At 43.7% G+C, this 27,813-nt stretch overlaps 2 protein-coding genes across 4 annotated transcripts in view; both read left to right on the top strand.

The window, feature by feature from the left end:
* TXNRD1 (thioredoxin reductase 1) overlaps nucleotides 1–27,813 on the top strand; it is a 138,819-nt gene that overhangs the window by 43,898 nt on the left and 67,108 nt on the right. The window contains exons 1-2 of one of the 3 annotated variants that reach the window (XM_025462409.3): nucleotides 8,564–8,718; nucleotides 10,003–10,112. Coding sequence is in view for 1 of the 3 variants with exons in the window: in XM_025462356.3 (XP_025318141.3) it covers nucleotides 10,003–10,112 (110 nt within the window). In the remaining 2 variants the exon portion in view is untranslated. Of the gene's footprint in view, nucleotides 1–8,563; nucleotides 8,719–9,824; nucleotides 9,848–10,002; nucleotides 10,113–27,813 lie in introns of those variants that run through there. The other 2 variants (XM_025462397.3, XM_025462356.3) reach the window with 2 other exon arrangements.
* On the top strand, nucleotides 20,317–22,001 carry EID3 (EP300 interacting inhibitor of differentiation 3). The gene has a single exon (XM_049115362.1). The coding sequence runs from the start codon at nucleotides 20,440–20,442 to the stop codon at nucleotides 21,544–21,546; it is 1,107 nt and encodes a 368-aa protein (XP_048971319.1). The 5' UTR covers nucleotides 20,317–20,439; the 3' UTR covers nucleotides 21,547–22,001.

Here is a 27,813-nt window from a genome sequence, read left to right as displayed (position 1 = left end):
GGTGCTGTATTTATCACCATCTTACAGATGAGTAAACAGAGAGGGAACAGAACTTGCCTAAGGGCATGCATCTTGTGGGCAGAAAAGCCAGGTTTACAGGACTTCAGAAGAAGTGTGCTGACTATTGGGCCATACTGCCCGTAGAAAGCTGAATAAGGCTGTGGGGTCAGTGAGATATTTACAAAAGAGGAGACATGGATGTGTTTGAAGGCAGGAGGGCTTGAATGGTCCTGGATAGAAGAGAGGGAGAGGATGTTTAAGGGATGTGGGGTTTCCTAACACCGCCTGGAATTGGGATAGGTTGTGGGGCTCTGGTAAAGGTAGAAGTAGAACAATCCTTAGCCTTCTGAGATTGCTGTCATGTCTAAGAATAGAGAACTGCAGTGAAGAGGAGATGTAGGAGGGGAAGAAGCTTGTACCTGATAATCTTGAGGCCTTAGAGGTTGTGCTGGAACTGCTCCTATCAGCTTGAGACAGCCATTGTTAAACGTGGAGGAATTCTGTAAGCAGGTTGATAGCTAGAAATCAGCCAAAGTGGGAGTATTTATACCACAAAAATTGGCAAATGCTACAAATTCAGCCCCCACCCCCAAGCTGGTTTACCAGAACTCTTTGAACTCTCTTCTCTACTTCATTAACATTAGCCTGCTGTACTGACAGTTGAATTCAAATCTCAAGTGCAAGCTACTATGGGAAAGGCACTGTGCCAGGTACTGGGGCTACAAAGACCAACGCCTCAGGTAAAAAATACCTTAGCAGAGAGAATAGAGTAGGAGACATAAATTCTGCACTAGCTGCCAGAACTTGCTTGGGCCAGTCACTTAACCTTGCTTTTCCCATCTGCAAATAGAAATGGTAATACACATCCCAAAGGGTTATTGCAATGATTAACGAGAACATGCAAAGCTCCTGGCACAGAAGTACTCACTAAGTGACCATTCTGAGCATGGCAGACATGTAAACAGTTTTAATGTAGATCGATATAAGAAATAAAAGAAGGACTACTTCTGTGTTTGATCAGAGAAGGCATCACAGAGATCATGGTCCCCACCCCCCCAAGCAGGATTTTGAACTTTTTTTGAAGTTTTGAAGTTTTCAGGATTTTGAAGTTTTCATCATGCTTCATGGATGAAGTCCGCCCTGATTTTTGTCAGGAAGTTAATTCTTTTTTTTTTTTTTTGGATTTATTTACTTGAGAGAGAGAGACAGAGATAGTGAGAGAGCTCGAGCAGGGAGGAGAGTGAGAAGCAGACTCCCCTTTGAGCAGGGAGCCTGACATGGGACTGGATCCCAGGACTCTGGGATCATGACCTGAGCTGAAGGCAGACATTTAACTGACTGAGCCACCCAGGTACCCCAGAAAGTTAATGGTTTGTTTCTTTGTTCTGTTTTCCCTACAGCATGTTGCTTTTGCCTGTTTTTGGCCCCTACCTCACTATATATTGTTGAATTGTAATACAAACAATGAATTTGGAGATAGGCACACCTGGATTTATATCCTAACTCCAACATACTGGTTTGTGATCTTTGGCAAGATTCTTAAACTTCCTGAAATCTCAGTTTCTAGTTTTTAATATGGTGTAACAGATGATTTTTGAGGATTAACTGAGAATGTAGAGAAAAGAACCAGATACTTAGCTGTCTTGTGAACCCCAAAGTGAACCCAACATATAGTTTCATCTCCTCTTATGCTTCTGCGTCTCCTATAGGACACACCATTTCTTTCCTATGGCTGTGTCTTTGTATGCATTGCTCTCTCTGCCTAGAAAACATTCTGTTCAAGAGGTAGAACAGCATCGTGGTGATTGCCAAGGATTGAGGGTCAGTCTCAGCTCTGCTGATGGTTATTTAGGTGGCTGTGGGCAAAATAATTACCCCTTCTATACCTCAGGTTTAATTGGCTTAAATGTAGGTTGCCCCATGTAGGCAGGATCAAGGGTTATTTATGCTCATCACAGTGTTCTCAGTACTTAAAACAGTGCCCACACAGCACACACTGCAATTGCTCAATAAATATTTCTTGAAACATTCAAACACTAAAATATTCTCAGGCATTTCTCCCACTCCTATTACTTCTACCTTTATTATTCCTCAAGATATGGTTCGGTATCATCTGCTTTTTGAGGCCTTTCCCAATCTTCCCATACCATTATTTGCTTTTTCTATTTGAAGTTGATGGATGACCTCCACATTTTAAGCACCTACTATGTTCCAGGCACACTCTTAGGCATATTACAGATGCTATTTCATTCAGACCACTCAGTAAGTTCTCATTTATTATCCCCGCTACCCTCTGGGATAGATCAAGTTCTAACTTAAAGGGCAAATTCATCTTTGTAGGAGGACTGAGAACCTACAGGAGTTGCCATATAAAAGTCTTTTTTCCTCTCCTCTATGGAAAAGATGGAATCCACAAATTAACTAGTATTCTTCCCATTTTACAGATTGAGTTTTTCAAGAAATATTTATTGAGCAATTGCTGTGTGTGCTGTTTTAAGTACTGAGAACACTGTGGTGAGCATAAATAACCCTGGATCCTGCCTACATGGGACAACCTACATTTAAGCAAATTAAGCTTAAATAAAATAAAAGCTTCAGATGTGCAATTGCACTAGCCATATTTTAAGTGCTCAACAGTCACATGTGGTTAGTGGGACAGTGACAGTGCTGGTTCGACAGTGCTGATACAGAACATTTCCATCATAGAAAATTCTGTTGAACTGTGCTGTCCTAGAGGGAGGCTGACATTGATCAAATAATCATCAGTAAAAATATAGCTGCAATTGTGATAAGTAGCAAAAAGAAAGAATACATGATAACACAGGAGCATTTCATCGGGGGAGGTGACCCATTTTGATGGCTTCCTCAAGGAAGACTTGAACTCAGATCTGCTGAACCACTGGCAGTTAGCAAAGCCCCAGGGTTAGGTAATTAAAGGCTAAAGGCTGGGGTATAGAGATGGAGGGCAGGTTTGGGTGAGATAGAGAGGTAGAAAGACCACAGAAGGTCTTGGAGAAAGGTGATGAGGGAGCTAGAGGCTGAGTATCTGGACAGTCTAATCACAGATAGAGCCTGGGTTTGACTAAGTCTATGCTGCATCATAGATGCCTGTTCAGAGGACTTTGTAACGACCTCCTCTCATTGCTTTCCTCTTTGAAAATTGCCAACTCTCCCTCAGCTAGATTGGGTTTTTTTTCCCAACATAAATACATGTTCTAATAATTTCCTTCTTATTTTTTTTTTTTAAAGATTTTATTTATTTATTCATGATAGTCACAGAGAGAGAGAGAGAGAGAGAGAGAGAGAGGCAGAGACACAGGCAGAGGGAGAAGCAGGCTCCATGCACCGGGAGCCCGACGTGGGATCCGATCCCGGGTCTCCAGGATCGCGCCCTGGGCCAAAGGCAGGCGCCAAACCGCTGCGCCACCCAGGGATCCCAATAATTTCCTTCTTAGACAAAACTAAACAAAACACCTTCCTTGGTCCTTTATCCCTCTTCATCTACTTTCCCACGTTTCTGTTTTTATAACTATACTCACTACCTCCATGTCCTTTTTTCTGTTTCTTGTTGAACCTCCTCAATCAGGCTTTCTTTCCTCCCTCGTTTTCATAAAAATCAGCAATGATGCCCAAGACTCAATTTTTATCTTGGTGTATTTCTCAGCAGTACATGGCATAGTTGGTCTTCCTCCTTGGAGAGCACTTCTTCCCTAGCTTCCGAGATACCACATTCTCTTGGTTTTCCTCCCACCTCCCTCCAGTTTCTTTTCAGGCTTCTTTGCTGGACCCTCAACCTCCTTTGCACTGTGCTGGGCTCAGTCCTGGACCGTCTTCATTTCTTTAGCTATGTTAATTAATTCCCTGGGTCATTTCATCTAGTCCCATGTGTGACGGTTACTTTATGTGGCATGTTGTTTGGCCAAACACCAGGGTAAATGTTGCTGTGTGAAGGTATTCTTTGATGTGATTAACACTGAAGACAGTAGACTTTGAATGAAGCAGGTTACTTTCTGTAAGGCCAGTGGGCTTCATTCAATCAGTTGAAGGCCTTAAGAGAAAAGATTGAGGTCTTCTGAAGGGGAAGGAATTGAGATTGCCTTGAGACTCAAGACTGCAACATGAAGAATGCTGCATTTCCAGCCTGCTGGCCTGTCCTATAGGTTTTGGACTTGCCAACCCTCACAATCCTGAAAGCCAATTTTTTAAAAGATTTTATTTATTTATTCATGAGAGACAGAGAGAGAGAGACAGAGACAGAGATACAGGCAGAGAGAGAAGCAAGCTCCATGCAGGGAGCCCGATGTGGGGCTTGATCCCCAGTCTCCAGGATCACACCCTGGGCTGAAGGCGGCACTAAACTGCTGAGCCACCTGCACTGCCCTCCTGAGAGCCGATTTGTTTCTCTCTCTCTCTATCTCTGCACCCTATCGGGTCTGTTTCTCTGGAGAACCCTGACTAATATACATGGCATTAAACATCTTTTATATTTGACTCCCAGATTCTTATTTCTAGCTCTAACTTCCTCCCTGAACTCCAGATTTGCATACCAGCTGCCTACTCAGCATCTCTATTTGGATAACAATAGGCCTCTCAAACCACACTGTGGATTTGTCCCAAACTATTTCATTCCAACTGTCCCACTCCCATCTTTCCTCTCTTCCTGGAGTATTTCCACTTGTCTTTAAAGAGTGCCCCCATTTACTCAGTTGCCAAGTCTTCCCCTTCATTTATGTCCTTCATTTCACCCATCTGCAAAATGTATGAGCTTTACCTTCAAATATCTCTTCCCACCCCCTAATCCAAGCCTTCATCATCTCTAGCTTGGACTACCACAGCAACTTCCTAGCTAGTCTGTGCTCCATCATTCCACCTTAGTCTATTCTCCACATAGCAGAGCAATCCTTTTAAGACACAAACTAGGTGATTTCCTTGTCCTCTCTTGTGATGCTTTGGTTTATCACACTTAGAATGAAATCCAAAGTCCTACGGCCTTTGGGCTCTGACCCCTGGTTACTCCTCTGGCTTCATTATCTACCACTTTTTTCCTTGTTCACACTGCTTCCCTTGCAGATCTTTGGACAAGTCAAGCAGGCTCCCAGCTTAGGACTTTAGTACTTCGTATTTCCTCTGTTTAGAAAGATTTCTCCCCTCTTAATAAGACTTGTTCCCTCTTTTCATTAGGTCTCTACTCAAGTGCCATATTCTTCAATCTTTCCTGACTTCCATATTCTACTTTCTTCTTCTTCAGGGTAGAAAGGATTCTTTCAAGACAGTATTCCCCCTCTCCCCCACCCAGGGAAGGGGAACAATGAAATGGAATAGTAACTATGGGATAGTAAACATGGGATCACAGGAGGCTTTTTTTTTTTTAATGGAAAAACTACAGTATATTTGATGATGGAATGATCAGGCAGAGAACAAGAATCTAATGATGCCAGAGAGAGGCTAATTTCAGAAGTGAAATTATTAAAGATCGAGAAGGCAAGACAAGATGAGAATCTGTACACAAGTGGAGAAGTTGGCCCTCTTTAAAACAGGGGCAAAGGTAGAGAATATGGCAGCGTGGTGATTCAGAGGAAAATGGGAGGGATTTCTGTCTGGTTGATTCTATTTTCTTAAATTAGCAGATTATGAGTTAATGGCAAAGTGTAGGTGTATTAGAGGTTTGAGAAAAAAAAAAGGACTAAGTATGAAATATTTACTTTGGAAACTAGGAAAACATATCACAGATGCAAAGCACTGCTGGGCAGCTTTGGAGACTTGCTGACATTTGCACTCTTGACTTTGAAGTGAAATCACTTTTAATTTCTGTGTTTTCTCCAGCAATCTTTTGCTGTATAAGTAGGGTACAGAATATATGGACAGCAAGGTTTAACAAGGTGGGCCTTGCCAAGTCAGTACAATTGAGGAGCTTGGAATTTGTTTTGAGGGTTCTAGAGAGTAACACGTTTTTTGTTTTTTTTTTTCTTTTTTTTAAGATTTTATTTATTCATGAGAGACAGAGAGAGAGAGAGAGAGAGAGAGAGAGAGGCAGAGACATAGGCAGAGGGAGAAGCAGGCTCCCTATCAGGAGCCTGATGCAGGACTTAATCCCTGGGGTTCTGGACCCTGGGATCACAACTTAAGCCAAAGGCAGACTCTCAACCACTGAGCCACCCAGGTGCCCCAGAGAGTGACAAGTTTTGAGCAGAGAAGATTTGAGTGTCAGAAAGATTGTTTTAGCTCAGGGTGGTATATGTGTGTGAGAGGGAAACTTACTGTAGGAAGAACAGTAGTTTAATGCAATAGGACCCTGCATAGATCTGTTTATACTGTGTTTATGCGACAGCTCAGCAACATAGAGGGTCTTTTCCAGCCTTTCCTGAGCAAGTTACTATGTATAGCAGGTTCTGGGAAGACAGGGTAAATTAAACAAGGGTTTGCCTTCCCAAAGCCCTCTTGGATTTACATGATTTACAATTACTTTTGGGTATTTGGGATCCCAGGATAGGGAAGGAGCTATCAACACTGAGTGGGAATCTGGGAAGCCCTCCCAGAAGAGGTCACATTTCAGATGAGCTTTGAAGGAGTAGGCCTTAGGGAGGGAGATTATTTTAGGCCGTGGGAATAACATGAGCTCAGTCAAGAGATGAAAGAGTTATGTCTGGAACAAAGTGCTGCATGTTGAGAAATGGTGGGAGATGATGAAGCACTTCTTCCACTACCCAGAAACTAACAGTAACTAAGGAGTTCTCTGTGTTTTGTGACAAGGGTGAGGCATCTGGGCCCTTCACTGCACAAAAAAGGTTTGAAAGTGAAGGTTTTTAAAAAATGGTGATTTTTTTTAACTTAAAAAAAGCTACATGGAGCTATTGTAGGTATTTGTGCTATAATTTGCTCACTTAATGACAGTGTGAAGTTAAAATGCTTTTTTGATATGCTGTTAGGAGATATGAACTATAGCAGCTCTGACCTGATATGAATTTCATAGAAATCAATCTTTATCACTTGCTTTTAGTACATTATTTCAAGTTAAATAATTTTACAGTTCCTCTCTATCTTGAGACATACCTTTGGAAGAAGCTGTAGTTTCTATGCATTTTAGGGAGAAGTTTATGACCCTGATTCATGGATCATTATCGTGTAGATTAAATGAGCTAAGGTATATAAAACGGTTAACAGAGCTGGGCACAGCAGCCAGGAGGAAATGTTTTCTACTTTGGAGTCCTGGGTTTCTTGCCCTCTCATTATTCATCCTTTGCTCCTTAAATCACATTGTTTCCCAAACACCTGTGCTAGACCCATTCTCTGTTCAAAGGACCCCAGAACAGGTGAGGCATGCACTTAGGTGAGCAACTACCATGCAGGGAGAGTGCCCATTTATATACGCTATGTGTGTGTTTGCACAAGTGCACAAACTGTGCAGACGCTGAGAGGCTGTATACCAAACCTCTAACTTGTGCCTGGGAATGTACTCACAGGAGCAAATTGTGGTTGCCTGCCACTTCAGAGAAGGCAGGTCTTCTCCTAGCCTTAAGAAATCAAGTCCTTTCACTCCAGTGCGCTTCAGTTTGTCAGTATCCAGACAAAGAAGGGGGAGAGACATTCGTTCACTCATTTTTTTTTTAATTTTTTTTTCTATTTTTATTTATGATAGTCACAGAGAGAGAGAGAGAGGCAGAGACATAGGCAGAGGGAGAAGCAGGCTCCATGCACCGGGAGCCTGATGTGGGATTCGATCCCGGGTCTCCAGGATCGCGCCCTGGGCCAAAGGCAGGCGCCAAACCGCTGCGCCACCCAGGGATCCCCGTTCACTCATTTATTTATTCATCAAATATTCCTAGCTACCTACTGAAGCAAGGTGCTGAGTAAGAATATGACTAAGCAGGAAGATGAGAGAGCATGACCCACCAGGGCAGCTGCAGGTGGTTTGGCATGGCCGGAGTCGATCATACTTATTGTTTTCCCGAAAACAAACAGAACAAATCAAAACCTGAGTGGGTTAAAGAGGAAGGCTAGAAGGGGAAGTTATGTGTTGGTGGGAATTTGTCACTTTTCAGGATTACTCGGCATGACTTAGAGGTTTCTTTTAAAAGCCTGATAGATAACTTCCTTTAGGGAACTGCCAGACTGACTAATCTGTTACCTTAGGGCATTGGGTCCCAAACTTTGCTGTTCACGAGAATCACCCCGGGAGTTAAAACACGACAACAAAACAAAACCAAAAAACCAAACAAAACCCTCAGATACCTGGGTCGCACCCACTACCATGACCTCAGAGTGTCTGGGTGTGGGGACGAGGCGTCAGTATTTTTAAAGATCCTCTCGTGACTGCATTGGGCGCAAAGTTCCGGAGTCACTGCCTTAGGGCAGAGCCGGTTTTGTGTGGTTAAAGCACTCTCCTTTGGGTTCCGCTTCCAAACATTCCTCACATTGTTTCTGCTCCTTTGTCGGGTTGGGGGCGCTGAGAGCAGGAAGAGCATGTGGTGTCGCCCAATTAGGAGGTCCCGGCCCGCAGAGCCTGTCGGCTTGGTCGGCAGAGCTGCACGGGAGTGGATTTCTGCTTTGTCATTCTGACTCCGGAGGCGGCCCGCCCGCTCCGAGCAGGGCGTGGCTTCTCGCGGCCGCGGGGAGCCCGCCGTCTCCGCCTCGCCGAGCCAGTCCGCCGGGCCGGAGCCGAAGCCGGGGAGCCGCCCGCGAGGAGGGCCCGGGGGCCGGGCGCTCGGGTTCACGCCAGCGGTGGGTTCGCGGGAGCCGGGCGGAGCGGCGGGCCCCTGGGCCCTGAGGCCGGGGATGGGGGTGGGTCCCGGAAGGGGGCGATGTTTTGAGGGGTGTCCGAGCAGGGGCGAGCTTTCCTCGGGCGGTGAGCCGCGTGGCCGCCTTCGTGGCTGCCTGCGCGGGTCGGTGAGCGCCTGGCCCGGGGCGGGGGCGGGGGCGGGGGCGGGGCGCCCTGCCCGGGGCGGCCTGGCGGTCCTTCCGCTACCTGCCGGGAGAGCCGCCGCGCAGCAACGGGAAGGAGGGGGGTGGAGCGGCCCCGGCCCCTACTGCGAGCATCGGACCGAGGGTGCCAGTGCGCCGCGCGGCCGGGCCGACCCTGGACAGCGCTGAGGGAGCAGAGGGATCGACAGGGGCCTCTTGAAGACACGCTTGCACCATTTAGTGCCCGGAAATCCTGAGTTGGCAAATCGTCTGCACCTCCCGGTTTGCCTGCGGGGAAACCGAGGCTTAGGATCTCGCGGCTTGCCGCAGACTCAGGGGGACCCGGCGCGTGGGTCGGTTGTCGGCAGGCCAGGGTGGCGGCGGCGGGGCGAACCCTACCCTGCTGCGGACGCCCTGCCTCTTGGGCCCGGGCGCGCGGGCCGCTCTGCGCCTGCCTGCCTGCCTGCCTGCTGCGCGGACGCCAGAGGACCGCGGTGCGGCCGTGTCCCCGGGGGAGGGCCGGCCGCCACCGCCGTCAGCCCGCCGCGCTGGGGAGCGTCGCGGTGCTTTCTGCCTCATGAATGGACCTGATGGTGTTAGAGTAACTGGAGTCTATTTTTAATTCCGGCGCTGACTCACACCCTTACCTGAGTTCACCCGGTCGTAAAATTGGGCCACTAGCTCCCGCTGTGTCAGGCGAGGTGCTGCTGTGCGGCTTCCAGGCCCCGGAGTGAGGGCGCTCCAGCGGGGCAGCGCGTTCTCACCTCGCCTCGTGGCTCCGAACTTGAAAGAAGCCCGAGGAGCGGGCTCTGCAGCCTGGGCACAAGCAGAGTTCAAAGGCGAATTACCTAGGGACGGAGGCGGTTGACAGCGCGGAGACGCCCCGGTGTGCGCTCTGGGACCTACCGGGGTTCCGAGCGCCTGCCCCGGCCCCGGGCCGACCTCGACGGTCAGGGCGGGCTGTGTGTGGGGGGGGTGGGGGGGTGGGGGGAGCAGCCGCGGGCTGCGCCGTCGCCGCCGCCCAAGCCCCGCCCCCGTCGCGCGCTTCCCGCCGCCGCGGGCCGGCGGGGCTGACCCGTGTCCGCCCCTGCTCTTGTGTCGCAGAGGACGCCCGGGGCCTGGAACTAGCGCTCTCGGAGCTGACGCCGGAGACCGACGCGCCCGTGGTGTTCGTGAAGCGGCGGAACATAGGCGGCCATGGTCCAACCCTGAAGGTAGGTGAGGGGCGTTCATGTTCTTTACTCGCCGGCTCGCGGCCCTCGCGTCAGGTCAGGGCCGGCGGGATGCGAACAGCCCCGCGCCCGGTGGGTCCTTAAAAACCACCGAGACGCACGGCGGCCACTGGCGCGTCGGGGGAGCTCGATGGGTGGAGCTCGGTGGGTCGGCGGCTACATTCAGAACCCGGGAGGCCTGGAAGGAAATATGTAACTTTTTGTCCTTTAAAACACGTGTTCGGAAAATTTGTTTCCTCCTCTTCTGCCTTCCCTTTGCCCCTTCTAACCAGTCTAAAACCTTTAAAAATTATCTAGCGGCCGTGTGAACTGCTGAAAGTGAGTCGTTTTAAGTACTGAGAAAAGGGGATCAGGAAATGCCTACCTTTGTCCATCCCCTATCCTCTTTCTCTTTAATTCTGATGCCCCAGGGCCCTGGGGAGAGCAACCCACAAGTTTCTCCAGTGAGTTTATTTCCCTTCAGTTCTCTCTTTTCTAGCCCGGAGTTAACAGTTGGATAGAGGGAAGGGAGAAGTCCTTTCTTTGGCTGGTGGCAAGCGTGGTGGCACCCTCCGGTAGGACCAGGCACCGACCAGGCACCGTGGGGTGGATGAGTCATGGCCCTGGTACTGGCAGAGTGCTTGGAGACAGCTGCAGGACTGAGAGGACACCCAACGTGGATGTTGTTCTACATCAAGTGTGGTTGGTTAGCAGGTTAAAAACCATCATAATCTCACCACCTTGATGCTTTTTTGCTTAATTTTTTTTTTTACTGATTATCAGTTTGTTCTTGTTTGTGTAATTTTTAAGAAATGGAACTCATACTTGAGCATTACCTTCTTAGAGGTAAACCTGAGGCCTCCGTTAAATGTAAAAGTCTAGATATGTGCATGTTTAGGAAGAATATTCACAATTTGCATTTTTATTTACTACCTTTTCTCCTAAAAGATTCTTATTTACCATTTTTAAAGAATGGGCAATGGAATAGGAAATGCAGATAGACTTCAAAGACAAATAGCAAATTTTTTTTTAAGATTTTTAATTTATTTATTCATGAAAGTAAGGCAGAGACACAGGCAGAGGGAGAAGCAGGCTCCATGCAGGGAACCCGATGTGGAATTCAGTCCCGGGACTCCAGGATCACACCCTGAACCAAAGGCAGACAGTTAACCACTGAGCCACCCAGGTGTCCCACAGAGCAAATTAATGGAAAATTAAAAATTAAAGGATAAAAAGGCTTTTAGCTTGAGTTTCAAGTAAGATGAAACAAAGGCTTATTAATATTACTTTATGTCTGATTGTTCTGTTTTCTCCACCTGTGTCATAAATTTCCACTTAAAAAGTTATACGTGCATTTGACCTTTATGTAAATTCTACAAATAGTTCTGGTTTTAGCATCAGGGGGAGTAAAAAGAATCAGTTTTTATAAGCTTTGAGTCCACTTTTATTAGTATGATTGATGTTTTCAATCCATATGATTGTAGTTAATTTCAAATTTTTTAAAAAATTTTTTTTATTTATGATAGTCACAGAGAGAGAGAGAGAGAGAGAGAGAGGCAGAGACACAGGCAGAGGGAGAAGCAGGCTCCATGCACCGGGAGCCCGATGTGGGACTCGATCCCGGGTCTCCAGGATCGCGCCCTGGGCCAAAGGCAGGCGCTAAACCGCTGCGCCACCCAGGGATCCCTGATTGTAGTTAATTTCAGACATTTAGTGAGGTACAGTGTCAAGATTGAGAAGTACACCACCCAAGTCTTAATTAAAATAAAGTCATTTAGCACATCATTTTTAAGTAAGCTTGTCACTCTACTTTATATCACCTATATTGGTTTCTAATGAGTACTAAGAAATGGAAGAAGAGACACAACAAAGTAAGGACTACTAGTTGGAAATGTTTGTGAATTTCCAGCCAACTGTTGCCCACATTTGGGGCTAAATGGAGGCTTCTGAAAATCTTTAGGGAACGTTGGGTTTGAGTGGAGAAAGGAATTTATTTAGTGGAGAATTAAGTGTTTATAGGATTAGTGTCATAGTCCTCTAAAGTCCACACTTTAAAAAAAAATGAAGATTTTATACCTTAATTGCAACCTAAATAGGGGAGAGGGAGCTCTTTAAAATGTCTGCTTTTTCCTTTCTCTTGTTTCTTCCTTTATCTCCCTTTCCCCTCAGTAAACAGTAGCAGCAGCAGCCACAGCAAAACCTACCTTGTTTTAAGGAACTATATTTCAGAAGACTAGTATATGGGCCACCTGCACAGAATCCCCCGCAGTGCTCATTAAACCTGCATGCCTGGGCTTTACCTGAGGTCTTAAGGAAACCCTCTGGAAGGGACTAGGAGCTGCCTTTTAACTTACTTTAAACAAGTCCACTCAAGTAGTTCTTTTTTTCTTTTTCCACTCAAGTAATTCTTAAGGTAAATATTACATTTGAGACTAATGTATGAGGAGGTTTGGTCAAGATTGGTTGCTAAATAATTAGGATGTGGGGATCCTTGGGTGGCTCAGCGGTTTAGCGCTTGCCTTCGGCCCCCTGGGCGCGATCCTGGTCTCCCAGGATGGAGTCCCGCGTCGGGCTCCCGGCATGGCGCCTGCTTCTCCCTCCTCCTGTGTCTCTGCCCCTCTCTCTCTCTCTCTCTCTGTGTGTGTGTGTGTCTATCATGAATAGATAAATAAATCTTAAAAAAAAATAAATAATTAGGATGGGGAGGGAAATTGAGAAGAAAAGAGAAGTGTATGAAATATGTTTATTGGCACACTGAGGACAGGATGACATAATGAAGACTAGTAGTTTGAGATAATAGACTAAAACTGGCACCAGGGTACTTAATTTCTTCAAGGCAATAAGAGGAGAGATGCCAGATATAAAGCAGTGCCTGCCTGATTGGCCTCCAGGTGAATTATGGAGACAGTTGTGGGTGGAGCTCCAGTATGATGCTGTTGCATTGAGGCTCCTGCCCCCTGGTCTAGGCTGTGCATGTAGACACTACAACAAAGGCAGGTCTCCTTTCAAGCCTGACTTCTAAAGTTACAGGAACCAGATTCTTTAACTGAATAGACATCAGGAAATGAGTGGTAATTTAGTAACTCTCCAACCATCCCCTTCCTTTCTTAATACTCTACCAAAATTGGCAGAAAACTATGTTTCTTTTGATTCCTTCCTGGGACATAATCCTTTAGGAGAGATTAGTGGTGTACCTGTTTTGACTGAGAGAAGGTTGAGGCCTGAGAGGAATGGGAAGGACTCCTTTGAAGATGAGGGAAGTGAACGGACTCTGGCTGACCTAAAAAGGTAAGGGGCGAGGACTAATAAGATTTAGAAGAGGCCTGGATTGGGGGATCCCTGGGTGGCTCAGCGGTTTAGCGCCTGCCTTTGGCCCAGGGCGTGATCCTGGAATCCCGGGATCGAGTACCATGTTGGGCTCCCGGCATGGAGCCTGCTTCTCCCTCTGCCTGTGTCTCTGCCTCTCTTTCTCTCTCTCTCTCTATCAGGAATAAATAAATAAATATTAAAAAAAAAAAAAAAAGAAAAGGCCTGGATTGTTAGGACTGCAGACAAATTTCCCTGGGGCTGATTTGTGTAAAGAAGTTTTTAGAAGTTGTGAATTTGTGTTGAGACTCCACGCCTCTTCATCCCCCTCAAACAAAGTGACAACACAAACCTCCTTGCTCTTCATCTGTTCTTTCACAGTAGTGTCAATGTTCTGCTGGTCCTGCTTTAGGTCACCTTTGGCCTCTCCTGTCTGTTCACTGGGTGGGGCCTGACTTTTTTCTCTCATACTTGCCCACTGCCTCTATTAACTTTTGCCCAAGCTCTTCACACATCCTCATTTCCTCTTGCCTAAAGCGCTTCAGCAGTCTCTCTACTAGGCTTTCTACTTTTAATCTTCCTCTCCTTCCCGTCTGCTGTTGGAGGCATCTCCTGCTTGCTCCTTCCCTGCCCTCGGGCATGCATGCAGGGTACAGGGCACCCTCCTCAGCTAGGTATTCTATATTCTCCCGGGTCTGACCCCTGCCTGCTTTTCTGCTTATCTCCTGCTCTGCTCCCTTACCTACAGGAAGTGGGATTGCCGTCACAGCTAGAGTCCCTAAAATTTCCCTCTTTTGTTCAGTTCTTTATTCCAGTTTCTGATTTATCTTCCTGCTCAGACCCACCTTCCCAATTGCCTGTGTTAGAGTACAAGGCCAGATTTGCCCAATCTTTGCCACGACCTCTTATCTCTGGAAAAGGGGGAGTCCTACCAATTATAATTTTTTTGACTTACATATCAAAAGTGGAAAGTCATATTCTTTGTGCCTAGGATCCCAGGCCTATATTAGAGTTCAGCAAATATTTAAACAAGCATGCCCATTAATAATAGTAACTACCATTCATTTGAGTATCTACTATACATTAGGGTCTCCATGCCATATAATGCCTAGGTGATTAAATTCTCACAGTAGTCCTGTGCAGAAGGGGTTATTATCTAGTCTTACAGATGAGACAGCAAGTTACATGGCAGAAGCAGGAATGGAATCCAGGCCTGTCTGAAATTCACTGTGTTATACTCATACCTGCAGGCACTTCATTTTACAGCTACTAGGATACATGCCTGATCTCCCCAGTGTGATTGTGTGCTCATCATTCAGGCCTGAGCCCATGCAAATCTTGGTATTTCTAGCGTAGCTCTGGCAGATGGCTTTCATTCATTAAATGCTTGCTGAGTGGAACTACATTCCTCTGTGCCTACTAAATTGTGTGTTCCTTTAGGACAAAAATGATTTTTTTTTTTAATCCTGTGTATGTGTGTGTTTTAACACCTAGTGTGCATTCAGTAAGTATTTGTTGAATGAATGGATGGTGGTAGGGCCAGAGGAGACTCACTTCAAGTGAGATATTTAGCTACAGGGTATCTAATTTTGAGAAGATGGACTATCTCTACCTGAGACCAACCCCTAAGATACTCTGGAGAGATTCTAGGCAGTGTATTATAGACAGTTTAGAATTTTAAAGAGCTATATGACAGCAGCATTATCTGCCTTCATTGTGTTAAGCAAGTGTGTCCGGGTCAGTTTAGAAGGAAATCACATTACATTTATTTAGCTACTATTTTTTTTTTAATTATTTATTTATGATAGTCACAGAGAGAGAGAGAGAGGCAGAGACACAGGCAGAGGGAGAAGCAGGCTCCATGCACCGGGAGCCCGACCTGGGATTCGATCCCTGGTCTCTAGGATCGCGCCCTGGGCCAAAGGCAGGCGCTAAACCGCTGCGCCACCCAGGGATCCCATTTAGCTACTATTTATTGAATACTTGTGTTCTCAACTTTGGGCTAGGCATTGTCTTTGCTCTCTGTAACACAAATCTGTAGGGCAAATGTATATATTTTAAGATAAATTTGTCAATGTTTCTTTATCATTTTTTTTAATAAAGAGTGACAACCACTCTGTGTGGCAGAGAAGATCTCCAATAGACTCATTTTTACAAAGGAGGAAATTCAGACTGAAGAAAATAAATGGAAATTAATAAAGCACTAGTCTTGATTTGAGCCCAGGCTTCCAGAATGAGTTCCTTCAAGGCTGCCTTCTTTAATACCCAGTACTTTCCTGCCTGTAGTCTATCAAAATGATGCTCCTGGTCATTGCTGACTTCTGAGATGTGTCCTAAGAGAGTTGGTAATTGCTCTCATAACCTGAAAGGTTCTGTTCTCAACTCACACCCTTGTTTATGTTTGTTCTTGAGGCTTCGTAAGTCAGCCAGGACAGGGTTTTCTGGTGACAGTGAAGTGTATGACTGACCACAGAGTAAGGGTGGAGGTTTTATGTACTCTTAAGTATTTAAATGCTTGGATCTGCATTATTCTGTGGCACTTGACTGTCATTTTATCTTTTACTTCACTAACAGTAAAGCCATGTTATTTGAATAGAACAGTTATTTGAAGCCTCTCTTGGGTACTGTATGTGTTTTGTTTTGTTTTGTTTTTTAAGAATCTGCTAAAATCCAAGGAACCACTCATGAGAAAAGTGTACATAAGAATTTTGCGTATAATCTCAGACTCTTAATAGACCTAGTTCAGATTATCTATCTAGTACTGGGTTGGTTTTTTTTTTTTTACCTCTTCAAAGTATGATGTGCCCTTCCATTAGTTGAAACCTTAGTAGGTTTTTAAATTGCATTCTATGGCAATTTTCTTTTCACTGGCATTAGTTATAGTGGGACATATTCCTGTATTCTTGCTTATGGATTTAACCTTTAAAATATTTTCCTGTTCCTAAAACAGCATTCAGGAGTGAGGCTACTGGTTTGTATACTTTTTTTCTGTTTAGTTCTTAATGTTTACTAATAAACATTTAGTACCTTTGGGATAATTTAAAACTTACTAAGTGCCTACTCAGAGTTGAAAGTATGATCAGATCTGTCCCATAATTCTCATTTAGTACTTAGCAGTAGCTTTATGGTGTGTAACTAGTAGTATTTCAGATGAGGAACCTGGAAGCTGAGCAGTTAAGCCACCTACCTAAGAGAAACCTAATAACTAATAATAGGTCAAGATTGGAACCTGAGTTTGCCTCCTTCCACTGTCCATGGTTATTTTAAAAATATGTATCTGCCTTGATCGTGGCGAAGCTTACCTTAAATACAAAAATACCAACCAAAGCAAAAGCATAACCTTAAGATGAAAGAGAAAATATACCTAATAACCCTGCTACTCTGACAAATCAAACTAGTGCTTTTGTCAGCAAGACTCTTCTCTGCTGAGTATAAAATAGATACCCTGGCAGGATGAGAGAAGAGAAACAGCCATGAAAGAAAGAATAGGAAAGTTCAGGGAAGTAGCTAATAGGCTAAGCATATCTGCTGTAGTGTGGGACTCAAACCTGATTGGTCCCTGGCTTTGGCCCAGAAGTCTCTAGGTCCATTATCGATTAATCCTGCAGTAAAAACCCCCACTGACCCTGTGTGAGTTCTTTTTTTTATTTGGCCATAGAGAGGCCTGGAACCTGTGACATCCACCCCATCATGTTTGTGTTGAGCCCTGGTGTTGTGGGAGAGAGCCTAAGAGCTGGAAATGAATGATTCTGAACTTGTAGTAAAGGGGGACTGGAAAATAGAAAAAACTGAAGAGAAGAAAGGAGATGTTGGGCCATATTGAGCACTTGGCAGCAACTCCTTTTGAAAGAGGAAAAGGGGGAAGGGGAAGAGCCAAATTATCTTGAAGCCCAAGCTCTGTGTCATGGTGACCTGAACCAGCCTTACTGAATGAGGAAGGTAAACTTTAGTGATTTCTTTGTAGTGCTAGTGCATGTTTGCTTTCTTTTACAATCCATAAAGAAGTTTACCAGCATAACAATTTATTGCTGTTCCTTCTTTTTAAGCTGCTTTTATATAATTATCATGAGTAATCGGACTTTAGGGTAGAAAATCACTATATAGTGATTTTAGCATTTGCAAGTATAGAAATCCCATTTTTTTTAAATGACTAAGGAAAATCATTAGCCTTGAGATTTGCGGTTTGTAGCGACATTTAAACTTTGCTCTGAAGGCAGAGTTAAAAAGGCTGAATATATATAATGCAAATATGACTTTCTGAGGATGATGATATGTTACATGTTACCAAGGTCCTTAGGGATTGAGATCTAACTAGCATCTAATGAATGAATTCAGCATTGGAAATCACTGCTTAATAATATGATGCTTGTCTTGATGTGTTCTGTTGCTCTGAGCAAGTTGTGTGGGCTGTTATCTCCTGAGAAATCCCTGTAAATGGTACAAGTAATACTTTATAAGTAGGGTGGGAGAATTATTTTTCTAAACCATTTTGAAATTCTTAGATGAAAGCCTCTGTGTAGAGCAAATTGTTGTCTGCCTGTTTTCCCTCTGGTGAGACAGGAGAAAATAGACACCTTAGGGTGGGAAGGTTGGCTTGTCTTTTGGAGTTCTTTTATAGATTGCTTTTACTGAATTTGAAGAAGATATAAGAGCTCCCAAGAATATGGTTAACTAAAAGAAAATATTTTTTGTTTTGGAACTTATAATTAACTATGTCTCTTCATCTAAGATTTAAAACATTTAAATAGTTTGTAATTGGCCAGACTTGGGGAGGAAAATATGGCCCTTTGATGATACTAGGGCTCACCTTTGTTTTTCTCTTGCTTTTCCATTATTTCAGAGAAGAGTAAAGGTTGACTTTCTGAAAAGCAGTCAACTTTTATTTTCAGTGTGTTGGATCTATTTTTTCCCACTAATCTGTGAAATTAATCTTTTCTGCCAAATAACTTGGCAGTAGGTGCTGGAACAGTGTTTCTTATCTACATTCATTTATACATTCCAATGTGCATATTCAATTATGTTCATGTGAAAACAGCTTTGCTTGGAAGATTTAAAACCAGATTCTTGCTTTAGAGTAGTTCGGTCTAATACAGCAGGATAATATTTATGCATGAATAGCCATAATGCCTGGTGTTTTTGAAAAATACATATTTTTCCCTCTGAATTATACCTCTACTTTAAAAAACTGTGTGTGGTGGTGGTGGTGTGTTTTGGTGGCTCAGTCAGTTGAGCTTCCAAACTCTTGGTCTTGGCTCAGGTTGTGATCTCAGGGGTGTATGATAGAGCCCTGTGTGAGGCTTAGTGTGGAGTCCGCATGTCCCTCTCCCATTGCTCCTCCGCCTCTTCTCTCTCTCAAATAAAATAAATAATCTTAAAAAAAAGAGAAAATTGTGGTGGATGAAGAGTAATACAAATAGGTCAGAGAAATTTAATACTAGGTTGTGCTGCTAATGCATTTACAAGAAACTTTCTGCCAAAAACAAGGAAAAATGAACTAGTCTAGATGCATAGGAAGGAAGGTAGGGCTAGTTTACTTCCTAGTACCCTGAAACCAGAGTTGACAGGTGCAGTATGGTGTTCAGGCCCCCCCCCCCCAGCCCCCATTAAAGGGGCACCTGTTGGAAGTGAAAAGCTTTTGATCCTGTGGGCTAAGAGTGCACTTTATTTTGTTCTCTTTAACAACAAAATATATTCCTTTTTTTTCCCCGCGGGGCCAACAAAATATATTCTTTATTGTTACATATACTTTGCTGCTTATGAAACCATTGAGCTAAGCCTTTTCTCCCAACTGTATGTGAATTCCCAGTGAACTAGTGGGTGAGTTTTCCAAAGTAGTCACTTGATTTGCAGCATTCACTTTCATACCCTTACATCAGATTTTTTTTTTTTTAAGATTTTATTTATTTTTATTCATGAGAGACAGAGAGAGAGAGGCAGAGACACAGGCAGAGGGAGAAGCAGGCTCCATGCAGGGGGCCTGACGCGGGACTTATCCTGGTCTCCAGGATCACGCTCTGGATCGAAGGCGGCGCTAAACCTCTGAGCCACCGGCGCTGCCCCAGATTGTGTTTAAAATCTTAATAGCTTTGCTCACCTTTCAGGGCTTAGCTTTCTCTCCACAGTCTGTGGCTTTTAGCCTTTGGTAAGCTTCCAAATAAACCACTCTTTGCAGAGACTGTACCCACTTTATTCTTCCACCCTTGGGTGGTGGAGACCCAAAGGTCACTTGGGTAATGCCTGACATTCCCCCACCTTTTGCCCCAGCGCCAGCTCAGCCACTCACTTGCCTGGCAGCTGCCTCCTCTGTTGGTTGAAAGGGGTCTGGCTTCTGAGGGCCAGTGTAGGGTAATTAACCCAATATGCAATTGTATAATGAATAAATTCCAAACCTTGCAAATGAACCCTGAGAATTCGGCCTATTTGTAGTGGACTTTCTGCAGTTCACTATGCTTAGCATTATGGGCAGTTGACAGCAAAGCCAGATTTAGTTTTTAAAAACACACAAAAAAGAAAACTCTAAAGACCCTACCATTTAATCAGAGTAAAAACGAAAACCATAGGTTGACCTAACTGCAGTATGTGACAGCAGGTATTTCAAAGCGCAGGACCTTTAGTCCCTCCCCCTCCCCCTCAGTTTTAAAATGTCGTAAGATTTTCAGGTATTTCTTTGAAAGCTAGAGGACACTGTCGGTAATTGCTAAAATGAAGCTGTCGTTTGAGCGGGTATTGTTCGCCTGCGGAGGGGGGCCCATTATTGCTCGCGTTCTACGCTGCCCGCTGCCCGCTGCCCGCTGCCCGCTGCCTGCTGCCCGCTGCCTGCCGCGGCGGTCGGCTGGTCGGAAACCACCGACGGGTCTGGGCTCCCGGCGCCGAGGGGCGGGGCGGGCTGGGGGCGGGGCGCGGGGCCTGGCCAGTGCGCATGGGCGGACCTCCTCTGCTCCCACCGACCCCCTTCGATTTCCGCTCTTGTCGCAAACGTCGCGAGGGCCGTTAGCGGAGTGTCAGTGAGTGCGCCGGCCCCGAAATGTCTGAGGAACAAGGCTCCCGCGCCGGAGCGGTAGAGGAAGGAGAGGCGCCCCCGGGGACCCTCGCTGCTACTGTGCACTCGGTGAAACAGGCGGACGACGGCGAGGAGCCCGTGAAAGTGGAAGTGGCTGATGGCTGCTCTGACGACCTCAGCTGTGGGGAGGCCGACATAGACCCCAGCCTCCTAGAGCTTGCGGATGACGAGGAGAAATGCCGGAAGATCCGCAAGCAGTACCGGCAGCTCATCTATAACGTCCAGCAGAACCGTGATGACATCGTGAACACTGCCAGCGACTCGTTAACCGAGGCTCTTGAAGAAGCCAATGTCCTATTTGATGGAGTGAGCCGGACAAGAGAAGCAGCTCTCGATGCCCAGTTTCTTGTTTTGGCTTCTGATTTGGGTAAAGAAAAAGCAAAGCAACTAAACTCTGATATGAGCTTTTTTAATCAAGTAGCGTTTTGTGACTTTCTGTTTATATTTGTGGGTCTGAACTGGATGGAAGATGATGAACCTGGTGAACTGAGTGGCTGTGATGATAATATAGCTCTTTCCTTCTGGGAGACAGTACAGAAGGAAGCAACATCCTGGATATTGCAAGCTGAAACATTTCACTTTATTTTCGGTTCATTCAAGTCCAAACCTTCTGCACCAAAGCCCCGACTTGAACACCACAAAAAAGCTCACAAAGTAGAAGAAAGTGGGGATATGCCTACAAAGCTGAGGAAGTTGGACCTGAGTAACAATCAAGAAGCAACAGAAAAAGAAGTAGAGAGAATCTTGGGATTGTTGCAAACGTACTTTCGAAAGTATCCTGATACTCCTGTGTCCTATTTTGAGTTTGTGATTGATCCAAACTCTTTTTCTCGTACTGTGGAGAATATATTTTATGTTTCTTTCATTATAAGGGATGGTTTTGCGAGAATAAGGCTTGACCAAGACAGGCTGCCAATATTAGAGCCGATTAATATTAACCAAGTGGATGAGGGAAATGATCCCAGTTCTCATGGCAGGAAACAAGGAGTTATATCTTTAAGTTTACAGGACTGGAAAAATATTGTGGCAACTTTTGAAATTTCAGAGGCTATGATCACAAACTCATACTAGGGATTTTTGTTCTTAGTATAGGCTGCATTATCTGGCTTTCCTAATGTACTCAAAATGGAGAGTAAAATCCAAGCAGAAGCACATACTGTATTTCATGTAGAATGAAAAAGTGTTTTCAGAAACACCAGAAATTGTTTTACTGTGCAGTGTATTTTTTTTGGTACTTTATAAGGTTGTCATGATCTTCTGTTATTAAAAAATATTCACTTGCATGTTTGCAAGATTTTTTGAATGCCCTTTAAGTCTTTATCAATAAAAATCAGTTCTGAATTTCATAAGTTAAAAGGCATTTGATAATTTACCAAAAATATCAATTTTATGATGCTCTATGATACTGCCTTGCTTCCTCCGTTAGAGGGAACAAAAAGAATCCCATATGGGGTTCCTGACAAGGTTAGGGGAAGCTGTAAAAAAAAAAAAAAAAGGAAAAAAGTTCAAGGAAGACTTTATCCTTAGGGCAGTGAATAAGCAATGTTAATGCTGCAGAAAAAACTAGATGCCAAGCTTCATTGCAAGGAGGATTCAGTATGATTAATGAGTGGATATCTATATTCTAAAGAATTTTCCTGTGATGAGACTTACCTACTGTAGAGTCATTCTACTTTTGTCAGGTGAGGCATCAAGTGTATGCTGAAAGGTGAGCAGCGATTAGTCAAAGATAGGAAGGGTATTCTAGGCAGGGGAATACAGAGGCCAAATACATGGAATTACAAGAAATAATGGCACCAGAGAGAGAATCAGGAGATTTGGTGTTCGATTTGAATGTTAAACTGAGCAAAAATTGAAATACCTTGTTATTAGTATCCTCAGAGGTAGAAGGTATTTTTTTTTTTCAAACACAAACCAGTTATAGGCTTTATCTACTTGGTTAATTTCTTCTCTAGCCTCTAATCTCCAAACCCTTGGTAATTTCTGCTAGTGCACAGAGTGACCTTCAGAATCAGTGGTGTTTCATTATGTTACAGCCTTGAAAATTCCCAGTTCAATTTTGTTTCTTATTTGGGCTTTAAATGCCTGGAAACAATCTCTCTTTATACTGAAATGTGTAATTGGGGATCCCTGGGTGGCTCAGGGGTTTAGTGCCTGCCTTTGGCCCCGGGGCATGATCCTGGAGTCCCAGGATCGAGTCCCGCATCAGGCTCCCGGCATGGAGCCTGCTTCTCCCTGTGCGTGTGTCTCTGCCTCTCTCTCTCTGTCTATCATGAATAAATAAATAAAATCTTTTAAAAAAATGAAATGTGTAATTGACTTCCCCAAATGTTCTTTATTTAACCATGAAAGCTTTTTTTTTCTTTTTGTTGCTTGCAGTTGTTTTAAGGTTATAAATTACAATTTTATTTTGAGGTTACACCAAAAATTTAAGTTTTTAAGAAAATAATTTTGAAGGTACAGAGCATGCCTAAATAAGCTGCTTTTCTTCCCTTCCCTTCTTTTCTTCTTCTTGTTCTTGTTCTTTTTCATAGGCTCCGTGCCCTATGTGGGGCTTCAACTCAGGACCCAGAGATCAAGAGTCACATGCTCCACTGACTGGCCAGGCAGGTGCCCTGTAGGCTGCTTTTCTTGATCCCTAAGGGAGCTTAATCTTTGGTAGTGAATTTTGCCCTAAAGCATGATTTGGCAAATGGAGAAGTATCTGTTTTCCATAGAAGTAACAATAAATTTTCCTAAGTCTAGTGTGGTACAGGGAAGGGAAATCCAAAGACTGAATAAATGACATCAGGATTGACAGGAGCGATCTTAATGTATGTGTGGGGAAGATTCTTCAGTAATAGTTGTTTTTAGCCAAAAGCCAGATTTCTCTTGAAACTTGCTCAGTTTTCTAATGTAGCCATCGCTTCCCCTTTTTCATGTCTTGAAGGAATGCTAACCGTTCTGGTGTCTACCACTCTTAGATTTATTTAGCAGTCAGGGAAATACCATACTCTCGCTGATCCTCACTTTAGCTTGTCTCTCCCAACCAAATTTCTTGGGTTTTCCAGAGATTTGACATTCTTGGTAGCAAGAAGATCCTGCCTCCCTTTTTGACTCATCCCCAGGTGGTTCTGTTAGGTGCCCTGTATCTTTCTTTACAGGGAGTATTGGAGACTTGACTAAAACAATAGAAGATGTACAGGTTTAGGGGGAAGGTAATTTTGGGGGTCTTCTCTAAAGTTATAGCTTTTAACATACAAATCATGGTGTGACCCCTTGTTTGTATTTCTGCTGGTTATTGTGACACCTCAGTTGCCTCATCTCTTTGAAATTAAAGTGACTGCTTACTTGGAAGAAAAAAAAAAAAAGAATAGACAAATAGATAATTATGGAGATAGGTATGAGCCCAACTGCAGATCTGGTATTTTCCCAGTAATATAATTAGAGTGGCTTAAGTTTCACAGGTTCAATAAACTCAGTTGAATTTTAGGAGAATATTATGGGGAAAAAATGTATTTATTCATGAGAGACATAGAGGCAGAGACCTAGGGAAAGGGAGAAGCAGGCTCCATGCACTTGATCATGGGACTCTGGGATCACGCCCTGAGCCAAAGGCAGACGCTGAACCACTGAGCCACCCAGGTGTCCCTATGGAAAAAAATTTTAATTAGAACTTTATTGTGTAACGATCACTTTTCTGATTAAAGCACCTGGCATCTCGGTGTCCATTGAAAGATGAATGGATAATGAAGATGTGGTATATGTATACAATGGAATATTACTCAGCCATTAGAAACGACAAATACCCACCATTTGCTTCGATGTAGAGGGACCTGGATGGAGAGTATTATGCTGAGTGAAATAGTCAATCGGAAAAGGACAAACATTATATGGTCTCATTCATTTGGGGAATATAAAAATTAGTGAAAGGGAATAAAGGGAAAGGAGAGAAAATGAGTGAAAATATCAGTGAGGGTGACAAAATATGAGAGACACCTAACTCTGGGAAATGAACAAGGGGAGGTGGGCGGGGTTGGGGTGACTGGGTGATGGGCACTGAGGGGGGCACTTGGCGGGATGAGCATTGGGTGTTATGCTATATGTTGGCAAGTTGAACTCCAATAAAAAAATAAAATAAAAAAAATAAAAGCACCTGGCATCAAATCCTGACTAACCATTCTGGTTAGAGGCTTTGGACAAATTATTGAACATGTAAACCTTAGGTTTTTGACTTGTTAAGTGGGAATGATACCTCTATTATGTTTATATAATATGTCTATTATGTTTAAGTGTAAAGTTAGAAAATCTCTGTGACGAGTATAGTAACTCTTGAACAATGAGGGAGTTAGGGACACCATCCCGCCTGCACAGTTAAAAATTTAGGTGTAACTTTTGACTCCCCCTAAACTTAATAGCTTACTGTTGACCAGAAGCCTTACCATTAGCATAAAGAGTTAGTTGAAACATGTTAAATGTATTATGTACTGTATTCTTGCAATAAAGGAAGCTAGAGAAAAAAGATTATAAGGAATGGGGTGCTTTGGGTGGCTCAGTCATTAAGCGTCTGACTCTTCCATTTCAGCTCAGGTCATGATCTCAGGGTTGTGGGATCAAGCCCCATGTCGAGCTTGTGCCCAGTGCTGACTACTCAAAATTCTCTTCACTCCTTCTCCCTTTTCCTCCCCCCTCTGCACCTCCCCCTTCTCTCTTTCACATGTGTGCCCTCTCTCAAATCAATGAAATTTTTAAAAACTGACAAGAGAAAATACACTTAAAATACTATATTGAAAACAATCTGTATAAGTGGACTGCATTTCAAAGCCTTGATGTTCAAGGGTCAACTGTTCTTTGAAATATGAGTTACTGGGCATGGTATAGTGAGAAAAGCAAGAGCTTGTAATCACTTACTCTTGGGTTCAGTTTTTGATTCATGGCAAGTTCATCTCCAAGGATCTCTATATTGTCACTTAGGAGATGGGAATGACGTTTGCTTGGATGACTGTTGTGAGGATTAAATGGGATAATATATATAAAGCATCTAACACTGTGTCTGGCCTGTTGTGATCATGCATGTTAGTGCCTCAATCTTACGGTCAGAAATTCTGCGTTGCCACCTCCTTCAGTGGTGACATCTCTGTTATGGTTCATTCACTCTACGTCAGGATAGGACTTCATCATGCTTTGCCTTTGTTTTGAGGACTCCATTACCAAGCTATTGAAATTGGCACTTGCTAACTTACTCAGTTGTTTGAGTGCTCTCTGTACCAGACACTGCTCTAACACTGCTCTAGGCACTGGGGGAAACGTGGTGGACCATCTCGTACGCACTTTATATTTCACTGAGTGTATTGGTGTCCTATTGCTGCTGTAACAATTTACCAAATGTTTACTGGCTTAAAACAACAAAAATTTATTATCTTACAGTTCTAGTGGTTGAAAGTCAAATCTGTTTCTCTGGGCTAAAATGAAGATGTCAGCAGGGCTGCTTCTGCTGAGGCTCTGGAGGGAGAATCTGTTTTCTTTCCTCTTTCAGGTTTTGGAGGCTACCTGTATTCCTTGATTCCCCATCTCTTCCTCCATTTTCAAAGCTGCCAGTGCAACTTCTTAAATCTGTCTTCACATTTACTACTGTAGTGAAGTCTCCCTCTGCTGCTTCATGTGAGGATATGCTATATGTTAATGGAGTGACAAGAAACAATAAGAGAACTTTAGGGGAGATCTAATGGAAGAAACGGGCGTTGTGTTGGAGTCTTAGAATGTTGGTAAAAGAACCCTTCCCTGCCCCTAAAGGAATGCTTTAGAAAGAATAGTGTGTTTGTGTACATTGAATAAAAATAATTTAGCATCGAGGTTTATGTGCTGTTCCTGTACTCTTATCAGGATTTGATGGGAAGAGGTGAGGTGCGGTACAAGGGACATCTTTTAAACACTCCAGGAGCTTTTTGACCACACAGATTTCCTTTTGTTTAGGAAGGGGAGAGTTAGTAACCTAAAGAGATTTTTCCTACTAGCCATTCTGCCGATATGCATTATTTTACTTAAAGCCTGCAGGTTGGTGAAGTACAGGGGTATGTTAACTTCATTTTACAAAATGAGAAAACAGACTCTTAAGAATTAAGTGATTAGCTTATTTCACTGAGCTTAGAAAGTAGTAGAGCAAGTATTTTAACCCAGGTGAGTCCAACACCAGAGCTAATGTATAATGGTAAAACTAGTACACATCTGTGCCCAGTGGATATGAATCCTGTTTGGGGGAAGGGGGATAGAGATTATTCTAATTTTAAAGAAATCTGGCACACTTGAATTACTTTCTATGTTGTGCCTTTTCAGAGGTGAGTCTGGAGCAGTGTTTCACTTAGGAGTGGGATGGGCGGGCAGAAGCTTTCCTGAGAGACAGATGGAAGAAATGGAAGGATATCCAGTAACTAGGGCAGACAGACACCTCCTGGTGTAAGGTGTTGTATAATTGCACTTAAGACCTAAAGCAGTGGATCTCAAAGTGTGGACTGAATTCCTCTGGTGGCCTCCTGAGGCCCGAAGAGGAAGGCCTTGAAAGTCAGAATTATTTCCGTAATACTAAGATGCTTTTGTGTTATAATCCTTTCTCAATTTTCTGGAATTTTCCAGACAGGTAATGCTGTAATGGATTGACTGCAGAAAGGATATGAACTGTCTTTTATTAAGATAGACATTAAAAAGAGTTACAAAGATATAAAATAATGCCACCCTTCTCACTAATCAAAAGATTATTGTTAATAAGGTATGTTTAACAGTAGTACTTAAGGTATTTAATATTTGTTTATTTATTTAAGATTTTTATTTATTTATTCATGAGAAATACAGAGAGAGGGACAGAGACATAGGTGGAGGGAGAAGCAGGCTCCCCCTGGGGAGCCCAATGTGGGACTCAATCCCAGGACTTCGGGATCATGTGCTGCGCCAAAGGCAGATGCTCAACCACTGAGCTACTCAGGCATCCTGATATTTAATAATTTAAGATATTTTAATATTTTCTTAGTTTTAATTTTTAATCTACTAAAATTGATATATAAGTCTCACACTAACCAAAGCTCTTTGGGGTCCTAACTAATTTAAGGTTGTAATTTAAGGATCCTGAGACTAAAAAGTTTGAGAACTGTTCTTTATCAGTTACTATGGTCAGTGGCCACTATTTCTAGCACTCATAATTGGAGAATGGGGGGTATTTTTCTCCTCCTCTCCATAGCCATCAGTGTGTTCCTTCCTGACCCTGTCTTGGGGAGCTGTGTTCTACTGTCTATTGTATTTATATTTCAGGTGGGAAACCACTTAATTTGGACCTTATTGACACCAATTTCAGTTTTAAGTTGGATTAAA

The sequence above is a fragment of the Canis lupus genome, chromosome 10 (assembly GCF_003254725.2).
Source record: "Canis lupus dingo isolate Sandy chromosome 10, ASM325472v2, whole genome shotgun sequence".
In the NCBI taxonomy this organism is placed as follows: Eukaryota; Metazoa; Chordata; class Mammalia; order Carnivora; family Canidae; genus Canis; species Canis lupus.
The sequence above is the reverse complement of the archived record's forward strand: the minus strand, read 5'-3'. Positions and strand labels throughout refer to the sequence as shown.

Coding starts and splice junctions, on each gene's coding strand:
- EID3 (XM_049115362.1), top strand. CDS start 20,440: ATGTCTGAGGAACAAGGCTCCCGCGCCGGAGCGGTAGAGGAAGGAGAG.